General features: G+C 34.2%; 1 protein-coding gene across 1 annotated transcript in view; it reads left to right on the top strand.

Moving 5' to 3' along the window:
- Positions 1-10,903, top strand: part of LOC106473996 (negative elongation factor E-like) — a 28,283-nt gene that overhangs the window by 4,098 nt on the left and 13,282 nt on the right. Inside the window, exons 3-4 of the mRNA XM_013934686.2 lie at positions 4,456-4,525; positions 10,644-10,699. Of these exons, the coding sequence (XP_013790140.1) occupies positions 4,456-4,525; positions 10,644-10,699 (126 nt within the window). The remainder of the gene's footprint in view (positions 1-4,455; positions 4,526-10,643; positions 10,700-10,903) is intronic.

Below are 10,903 nucleotides of genomic sequence, written 5' to 3'. Positions count from 1 at the left end.
ATAGTAATTACACTTTACTTTATTCCACTTCCAAAAAAAAAGAGACCACTCATAGAAAGACTGTACCTCCCATCTCTTAAACCAGATGTCGTTAGCATGCCATGTAATTCTTTCCAATTTGTTGATGTCTTGCTTCTTTTGTGTAAAGGGAACATATATACACTGAGTGGTCACAAGTAAATAGACATCTAATTTTTTGTCATTTAACTGATTTATGCTAACTAATTTGTGTTCACAGAGCACTAAATAAATGAAAATGGTCCGTACACTAATTATCTTATGCTACAACATGCCTAGAACTCAAGGTTCTCTCGAATTGTCAGCTTTTGTTAGAGGAAGGATAGTTGGTCAAGCAGATGGTGGAATAAGTCAGCGGCAAATTTCGTAGAATTTGGGAATCCCGCTTTCAACAGTCAACAGAATCATCGTGCAGTTCAGGAAACATGGCAAGGAAACAACTGAGCAGCGTCTGGGTCGTCCTGGTCCATCGGAGAGGACAAAAAGGGCTGTCAAGAGCAGCATCGAAATGGATCCCAAATTAACGACTGCAGAAGTGGCCAAAATTGGTGGGTTGAGCCCGAAATCTGTTCAGCGGATTCTCTACAGATTGGGTTATCGTTGCAGAGCAGCTAGATGGAAGCCCTTATTAAGACCTGCCAACATAGTCAGATGAAAGAAGTGGGCAAGTGATATGATGACCAAGCCTCTGGACTTTTGGAAGACCATATTGTTCTCAGACGAATCAAGATTCGCTCAATTTTCAAACAGTGGAAGGATATGGGTCTGAAGAATGCCTCACCAAGAGTTTTGGCTCAACAGATTGCAGTCAACTGTGAAGCATGGTGGTTTCAGCATGATGGTTTGGGGAGCTGTTTGGGTTGGTGGGAGATCGAGCTTAGTGGAGTGCATTGGCAACATAAATTTTGTGAAATACATCAAAATATTGGAGGAAGGACTCTTGCCACTTTATTCCTCGGGTTTCGTGGTCAAGAACACAACGTTGTTCCAGGAAGATGGAGCACCGTGTCACACTGCTAGAAACACCCAAAAGTGGCAGGAAGAAAATGGTATCCAGAAGTTGCCCTGGCCAAGCCAATCTCCTGACATGAACCCCATCGAAAACCTCTGGGCCATACTCGACCGGCAAGTCAAGAAACAACTAAAAAAAACCATCTTTGAGGAGCGATCTACTCCAAGTTTTGAAGCAAGAGTGGGCAAAAATCCCCACAATCTAAAATGGACGAGATGATTCTCACGATGCCCCAAAGGATCAACAAACTCCACGAAGCGAAAGGAAGATCTACCGGATATTAATTAAATTATAAATATATCAATTCATGTGAATATGACTGAAAAATGTAATTTTTTCTGAAAAGGTGGTGTCTATTTACTTGTGACCACACTGTGCAATCATCTTCAATTTTACATACATATCTATGTTTACTTAGGTTTTGAATTTCTCCCACAGCTTTTACAAAATAATTTGAAATTTTTTATGTTGATTTATAACATTCACAAGGATAATCATGAAGAGTTGAACTGAATTGAGTATCTTTATCGATATATAACTAATGAAAAACAGTGTTCTAAATTCAGGTTTTGGGAATATTCAAATTTGAGCCCCCATAAGGGTAGTCTGAGAACACTTTAATGGATTTGCATGGAAATTGACATGGACACATAAAGGATTATTCAAAATAAGTATTTTTAGCTTTAAAGAAATTAACATTAGGATTCACAAATGGTGGATCAAGGTAGTTCTTAAGATTATCTGTACAGACGTTCTTCAAAAATGACAAAACATACAATTGGTCATTTGAAACAAGACATGTAAAATGTTTTGCAAAGTACTTGTTTACTATGAATTCTCATAGGTAACATATCAGTATTGTGAATCATCATTTTCTGTCCTGTTTATGCCTGTATAGCTCTTTTTGAATAAATGAATGTTTTCTCTAGAAATAGTTTTTCTCAGTGTCATGAGTATCATCAATAAATATTATTAGCATAAGTATTGTACTATAAAAGTCCTAAAACAAGCTCTGATACATTCTTCAATTATAAAATGATTTCACATTTATCACAACACTTGTTTGTATCAGTGAATATGTTCTTGATCTACATTTTAATATCTTCAGTAATTTTATAAGTATCCACTTTGCTAATTAACCTTATATGACACCTTATCATAGGCTTTATTAGTCAAGATACACAATATTAACTGGAGTTTACTCATCCAGAAAAGCAGAAACCCAATTAACTCTTTCACACCTTACAAGGGCCTTTCTAGTATAAAGTGTAATTCATAAAGAAATGTGAAGATAATTTCACAGTTTCATTTCTTTGTGACTAAAGTGTCTTTCTTGTAAACAACACATTAATTGATTCTTTAGATTTTTTTCTGCCCAAAAAAAGGAATTTTCAAATGTATATTAACTTTGGTCACCATTCTTTTTCACATTTAAAAAAGACTACTATAATTTTTAAAGTGAGTTTTTACTGAACTGATAATAAAACAAGTTCTCTCATTAAATATCTAACTCATTTAGCCAAGGACATGTAAGACCAAATTATTTGAAGTTACATAATGATAGTATTTATGATAAATTTTGTATTAATACCATACCAATTTTATTGTATTTACAATATAGGGCACCATTAAGTAATGATAAAAACAGACATTATTTCTCATATTTTATTTATTATATTTGTATGTAGTTGATGAAGGGATCATATTTTTGACATATAAAACTAAAGTTTTACCATGTTTGGTATGTGTGATTTTTATTTCTAATGTGCATTTTTTTTTCCTGGGGTCACTAAATCATTTATCATTCAAGTACATTTTGGAACTTTGCTTATGAATTGTTCTACTGTTAAGAAAAACACAAACTGGTTTGAGTTAGCTTAGGTAAGTTACAAAATAAAATGTAAAGACTGAGTTTTCACCCAATGAATTGGTTAATTAAAAGAGAAGGAAGTTTTTCCTCTAGTTTTAGTTCTTTTTTCACAATTAATTCTGAAAAAAAAATTTAATTCAAAGATATCATAAATTGCATTCTCATTTAAATGCCAAAAGATGCTGAAAGCAGTAGGTCTAACCGTTTTATTTATTTATTTTTTTGCACATCTTTGATTAGAAATCTGGAGTGGACAATTTAAGTGAAATGTCAAAGGAAAAACATCTGTAACTTACAGAATTTTTGTGACAGGTTTAAGGCCGATTAATTTAAAATTTTGATTACTTTTAAGTTTGTTTATTAGAATGGAGAACCCTCAACTGCATCCACCGTGTCTGAGGCAACCCATTTTATAATTATAACTTACAATTTATTAATTGTAGAAATAAACCTGCCTTAGCTAAAGATAACTTCTACCCTGCCAAAATTTATGTCTGTGTCCCCTAGTCCTACTATTCTCACCATTACGTATGAAAAAAGGTTAATTCCCTTAAGAATCTTAAATCCCTCAACAAGATCTTTTCTAACCCTTTTTTTTTCAAGAGAAAACAGTTTCTTAACCTGTCATCATATGGTAACCTTTCCATCCCAGGTATCTTTCTAGTAGCTTCTTCTGAACCCCTTTCCAACAATTCAATGTCCTTCCTAAGGTAAGGAGCCTAAAATCCTGTTTGTTCTACAACCAGTAATAGCAGATTGTTTGGATGTCTTAAGATACTGATGAACCAGAACACCAAGATCCTTTACCACATAACACTTTAAGATAATTGCCATCAAAATTATACTTATAATTCAAATTATGGTGTCCCACATACATTACCTTGCATTGATTATAATTAAAAACCATGTGCCATTTATTTGCCCAACTCATCAAATATTCCAAATTGTGCTGTAAAACAGCATCCTCCTCCTCATAGCCAGCAGCATCCAAAACCTTAATATTATCAACAAATAATATTAATAATTATAGACCATTATTTCGTCTATGTCACTGATGCAAATCAAAAAAGCAAAGGTGCCCCACTTGTAACATTAATCTAATTTTACTTAAATCCGTTTATAATAACCCTCTGCTTTCTTCCAACCAGTCACTTTTCTATACAATAAGCCAACCTTTTCCCACACTTACAGAGATAATATTTTAACAAGCCTCTTATATGACGAATTATTAAATAAAAACTTAATATCATGAGTGAGCAAGACATTTCCAACTAATTCAGTTTTCTAAAATACAGGTTTTGTCCTATAAATTACATATTTGGTGTATTTTCCTTTCAATGTTTTTAATAACAAAAATCAGTTTTCAGTTTGCTAACAGGAAAAAAAATGTTTTAACATTTTCATTATAGTTCCCACTTTCTGCATAATTAAATGAGAAGGAATCTTGTGCTAGGTTATAACATAAAAAACTGCACGTAGTTAAATATATGTACTTAGAAATGCTATTTTCATATTTATCCAAGTAAGCTAGCAAACATGTTTTTTTTTATACCAGAAAAAGGCACTACTTCAGCTAAAAACACCTAAGCAAGAGCCCCCAGCAGTTCAAAATCCTGTGAAGTGCAGTAAGTATTACATAATGTTGTAAATGGATTTGTTTTGTATGCTTAATTGATGTAACATTTACCATTATCACTTATCACACGAACTACAAAAATAGCAAGAAATGTAATCTAAAACACAGACCATAAAGTAAGCGTAATTATTGTTTTGCCTGTTAAAAATTAAGTGGAACTAAACATTTTGTTTGATCAAATTCTATTTTCAACAGATGAAAAAAAACAACTAGTTACTAGAATACGGGTTAGCAAAATACTTCTGCACTTTTTTTTCATTTACACACTTATATATTTGTTGTTTGAGGAATTAATAATATAGAGATAAATAGTGTTTTGACCACTACCGTGTCTGTTATATCCAGACCAGCCTGATGAGCCCAGATGTTAAACAAAAGGCCTCATCAACATATGGTAGATTTAGTGGGGTTGACAGAGACTTAAATTCTTTGTTACTTTCATTTATAAGTTTTTATAATAAAAATAATATATTTCAATGGTATAGTAGAGAAAAATCAAATCAAACTTTGTCTATCAAAACTTTTGGGTGAGCTCATAAGCAGACAGAAAATAAAAATATTGTAAACATTTACTGACATTATTTAGAATTTTTTGAATGCTATGAAATGATTGAAAATTTTCAGAAGCAATAAAACTAAGTACAAAAATGGTTATCTTGGCATTTTGTTTACTAATCATCTAGAGCTACTGAGTATAAATTTTACCAAATTTTGTACAAAACGTAAGCACAACCAGAATATATGAACATGTTTCTCCCAAATAAAACTATTTGATTCAGACCACATTTAATGAAAGGTTCCATGACAATTCAAGACTAGCTGTCAAGGTTTTTGTAAATGTGAAGCTAAGATAAAGTTCACATCCAATAATAATTTTTCATTCAAGTAGTTTTAACTTATGTAGGCCTGAGTGATAATAAAAAGAATGGCACTGAGAAAATAGTTTTGATACAATATCTTACCTCCTCTTACAAATGGCTTTACTTGACTTATACTGCCCTCTATAAGTACAAATTTTCATTTGCCACTACTCCCATCTTTTTAAGTCTATTCACATGAGACATTTGCATGCTATCATGCAGAAACCCTCTACCACTAGGAGTGCAGCACAACTCCTATTATCGCTAGTGCCCTCTCATCCATGTGGCCTTAAATCACATCTCGATTGGCAGTCTTACTGTTCGGACATGATTTTGCTCATGTTTTCTGTCTGAATTTTTTGCTTATTTCCTCAAGTTAACTGCTTAAATTTTTCAGCCTTGTGGGTTTTTTTTTTCTCTCAGTCATAATTTTTTTGAATTTTTTTATGGTTTTGAGAATTCTTTTTTGGAGATAAAATTCTCCTTTTCCCAGTCAACTCCACTAGTCATGCACATGGAATTCCATGTAACATCTGCCACAGATGCTGTAACTAAGCTGCTTTGCTTGGTACTTCAATAGTGTCTAAGCAAGCTTTGTCTGCTCCAGAAGTGATAGCTCTAGTTTGTAGGGAGTTGGCTACTTTTATGTGGACATCTGAATCATTTAAATTTTTTAATGTATGTAATGTATAGTATGGAGAAAACAGCAGATTGAAAATGTTATAAAAAAATGTGGATACTAGTGAACCACAATACCAAGTAATGAAGATACAGGCCTGAAGCCCATCACAGGAGTTAGCCCTGGACAAATTCTGTCTCTTGACCTACAGGCAAGAAATTTCACAGCTATGGACTCCAGTGCCAGACAGATGTGGTATATTGAGATAAAACCCCAATTCTTTAAAGCTCCTGACAAAATGAATCAATGTCAACAAAAACAGTTAATGGAATGGTGAGGAAAATAACTGAGGGAATAAAGTTTAGTGAAGAGGCATGAGCTACTCAGTTTGTCACTATCCACCCTAAGTTAATAGTCTTGGATGATTTTGCCAAATATATTAGATAAGGACCAGTAACAAAGTGGATTTTGGTTACAGTCTGATGGAATAGTCCACTTATCAGTGGAAGACCCCACTTGTACCAATCGAGTTAAAAGAACTACTTTTAAAAGTAGATCTGCTAAACTTCTTGAACAATCGGAAAAAGACTAAAAATTGTTTATGTAATTCCATGTTTCCCACTCTAAACATCATTTCTTCACACTTATAAAAGTTACACCAGGGAATTGTTCTGACCCCAGAAGATGGCAGTAATCCAGAATCTAGAAGAAGTTCACCGCACAAACTCCTTGTAAGTATGCTATTTCTGATCTAGTCTAACCACGTTTCACATAAGGTTCAATAATGTATAAAGATAGAAAAGAACATAATTGTACGAAGGAAATAGTAGATTTTAAAATGCTTAAAGTGGAAGTACTTAAAGATATCTTAGAATAATTGTTAATACAGTTATACAGATTATGATCGAGAGGATTTCTCCTGTTAATATAGTTGATTTACTAATTATTAAGGAACATTTACATCTTCAGAATGAAGAATTCAATGATTTAGGGTTAGTGTTGTTTCAAGATAATCTTTGGGATTTCAATATAGATGATATTGTCAACAATGTTAAATAAAAAGACTATTTGATTTGTATTCACTTGTCTCTGTGTGAGTTCTTTATTCCACATGTAAATTTCCTCAATTGGTGACTTGTATGCTCTGCTTGTAAACGCATGACCCAAAATCCTGTTCTCCCTCCCATTGCTATTTCTTGAAATCCTTTCTAGTCCCAAGACCTTTCCCCCAATTACCCTTATGGGTTGGATTTGCCAGGCTTATTCTTCCCTTTCTCCAGATGATTGTAGTCTTTTCTGTGTTTCTTCCCATCAAATTTACAACTTTACCATGTCCCTGGCTGTTCATTTCTGTCATCCTTTGGAGGACATCATTAGTTCCAGTATGTGGCCCACTCCCCATACCCCTTTACTGCTCATTATCTTCACCATATGGCTGTTGCTTGTTATACGGGGGTTTCATCTTCCTCCCGTCGCTATTTCGTGCTCCATGATTTCTCTTCAAGTGGGTAAGTGCTCCTTTTTTTCTTTTCAGGGGCCTTTGTTGGATATTTGGATCTTGCTCAGTAGCAATTGGCGAATATTGTCAGACCAGGTATACTTATTCTTAAATCCACACTGTAAGATGTGTGTCATATATGCCTACCATTGAGATGGGGTATTCCGCAAGACCACAAGTAGGTAAGCCTCACAGTATTTTGCTTCATAAAGATGTTCGTCTCAGATTGAACAATCATGGACTAACATGAGTAAATCAAACAGGGATTACTGCCAATCCAAATGATCCATATATTGTAGGTCACAGGATCAACCTGCTTTTCAAAATAAAGTATTGGAGTCATCCATTGCACTGTCTCCAGTGCAGAATTCTTTCAAACTTTCCAACACATTGTTTCCCCTTCTTTTAGTGGAGTATGGGAGTCCTTGCCACTTACAAGTTCCTAGCCACTGGTTGGTGGACCATGGAGGGTTCCCCCTGAATGTGCTCAATTCCACTCAGTTGAGAGTAGGACAGTGGTTTTCTACCAGTGTAGATGGTGTTGAAGCTCATCCTACCATGGAGCTGATGTACAATTCCAGATGCCATCAGGTGTTAGATGATGCATTCTGCTAACATGCAGTTCGCCCCTCCTTCCTACCATCACCCGGATGTTGGTTCCTGGTGGATATAGTGATGGTTGGAGCTGGACCAGCCACATAAGTTCTCACATCAGGTTACATTCCCAATGCTAAATGGTGGTGAACTGGATATGCACCCACACTTTGCTGTCCCTCTTCCTACTGTTCCCTAAATGTTGGTTCGTGGCAGATATGGTGATGGTTGTAGCTGGACAAGCCACATAAGTCCTCACATGTGTGTGGCTAGGCACTCTTCTCCTACTGCAGACTGGACAATACATTCCCAGTACACCTGGTGATGGACTAGAAATGCACCCCCACTTTGCTCTCCACCTTCCTACCATCCCAGCGGAGATGGTGATGGTTGTGTTGGATGCAAACACGTGATAATGCGAAGTAGGTCCCTCCTTTGTTTCCACCCTTATTGCAACACATTTTCCTGTGGGCACAGAGTATACCTGGCTCAGAAGTGTTGCCTTCTGTTTATTTGCACACTCCATGGACTTCCTTTGGGTGCTTTCAAAAGGGGGATCATCTTTTCACCAACTCAGTGTGGGATTCTAGTTATTTGTGAGAGAAGATAAGATATTCTATCAGAAGTTAACATTTTCCTAAACTGAAAATGTATTTCTCATAGATACCTCCTCTCACATTTCCCACCCAACCTCATAAGGGCTGCATGGAAGAGAGGGCACTAGGGACAGTAGGAGTTGTGCTGCACTCCTATTGGTGGACAGTTGCTGCATGATAGTATGCAGATGTCTCACAAAAATATACATGAGGGTAGGTGGGAGTATCAAGGCTAGTGGAGGGCAAATATTTGTGCTTATAGAGGGCAGTTTAAGTCGAGAAAATCTGTTTATGAGAATAGGAAAGTATCTATCAGAAATACATTTTCAACTTAGGAAAATGTTCCTCTCTACACTTTCTAATCAGTTTAACATAAGTTCGTTAGAGAGGATTTAGACAATGTACTTAAAAAGAGGATACAAATTATGAACTGCTTGAGCCTCTTGGAAACTTGGATCTCCTTTACAGGATTCGTAGTCTTCTAGCAGGTGTTTGATAGACCTGAAAACAAAGTGGTGAAAGAAGTAGTTAGAGATAATGTTTTGGGTGACTTTGACTTCTTTTCTCTGTCTTCATGTATATTTGTTGAAGAAGAGTTGTGATAATGATGTGGAGCCTCAAACTTCATGGAGAGCTTTGTGCAAACATTGATGTGATTGAGAGTTCCACCTAACATGACTGAAAGAGATTTCTGGAAGCAGAAGATTCATGGGTTGTTGTTTTTTGCTAATTCTAAAGCAAACTTCTTATACATGAAAAAAGTTGATTATAAGCCAAATTCCAAATCTTGGTGGCTAATTTGTTAAGTTAGGACAGTGAGATTTGAAGCAATTTTAGGTTTTATTAATTTATCAGCTATTTTTTCACGACAGTTGTGATTTTTGTTATTAAATAGCTTTCTGTATATCAACTTAGAGTTGAATTACCAAAAATATGGACTGAAATTTTACATATACTTTAAGATAGAAAAACACAGGTTATCATTTTAAATTAGCACAATTTTGGCATTTTCCCATTTGGCAATAGGCATTAGTAGAATTAAAAATTCCTTTCAGTTGTTTTGTTTTTGTTGTCATACTATGTTAAACAATCCAAAATGTGAATACAAAACTTTCAGTGCACAACACATTACAAGTAGTATCTTAGGATGTACAGAATCATTATTTTGACACTCCTGTTTATAGGAAATTCAAATTTGGCACATTTCAGAATCACTTTGTCCCATGAATTTTACTTTATCTTTAACAAAATAATTAATAAAATAATGTACTTTTTCTAAAATGAATTTTTTTTATTATTATTCAGTGTTGCCTTGGGTGCCAAATCTGAAGTTTGTGTATCTGGAAGTTAACCTCTTCCAATCCAGTGCATCATTTTTTTTTATGAGAGCACACAAAAATATTATTCTTAAAAAAATTTTGTCTGATCTCTTTCCCTCACCCACCCCAAAATTATATACCTGAAATGTTCACATTTGTAATTTTTTTTAATATGTAAGTTTTTAACATTTGTTTTTGAGTAGAATAATATAGTTGAAACTGCTAAGTATAATTGTGATTTTTGTGTGTAGTTATAGTTCTAAATAACATATTTTCTTAGTAAGCAAGATAATAAGCAAGAATTAACAGTGATGTAAAAAAAATGCAATAAAAATAGTTTTCCTTTTGACTTCTGTCTACATAACTATTTCATTGTTTCTGTAAAATGGAATGGTTTCAATAATCTGATTAATGATGTCATTCCAAAAATATATTTCATATCTTAGTTTAACTAAGCAACAGTCAAAGCAAATACATTTTATTGTCATTTATATTGTATAATTAAACAGTACGTGATTATTCTGCTTCAAAGTTAAGACTGTTAGGTAGATTAAATGTTTTTTTTAGTCCATAAAAACTATATTGTAATTTAAGTTAGAAGAAACATTAACTTTCTTGTAGCACCAGAAGTAAAAAAGGATGCTAAGGAAGTGGCTAAAAAACTGTTGAAATCTGGGGTAAGTAATTGGCTTTTTATATACACTTTTCTAACATGTTTATGTACCAAACTTTTTTATAGGATTATAATTATTTGTTATAGGATCCCTAATATCATAAGAGTCACACACACACACACATAGAAACCAAATACAGTGTTGTATAGTACATTATGTGAACCCAACTATTAGTGAATGATAAAAGAAACAAGTCAGTAATTTCCT

Source organism: Limulus polyphemus, unplaced genomic scaffold (assembly GCF_000517525.1).
Source record: "Limulus polyphemus unplaced genomic scaffold, Limulus_polyphemus-2.1.2 Scaffold135, whole genome shotgun sequence".
NCBI lineage: Eukaryota > Metazoa > Arthropoda > Merostomata > Xiphosura > Limulidae > Limulus > Limulus polyphemus.
This window is presented reverse-complemented; position numbering and strand designations above follow the sequence as displayed.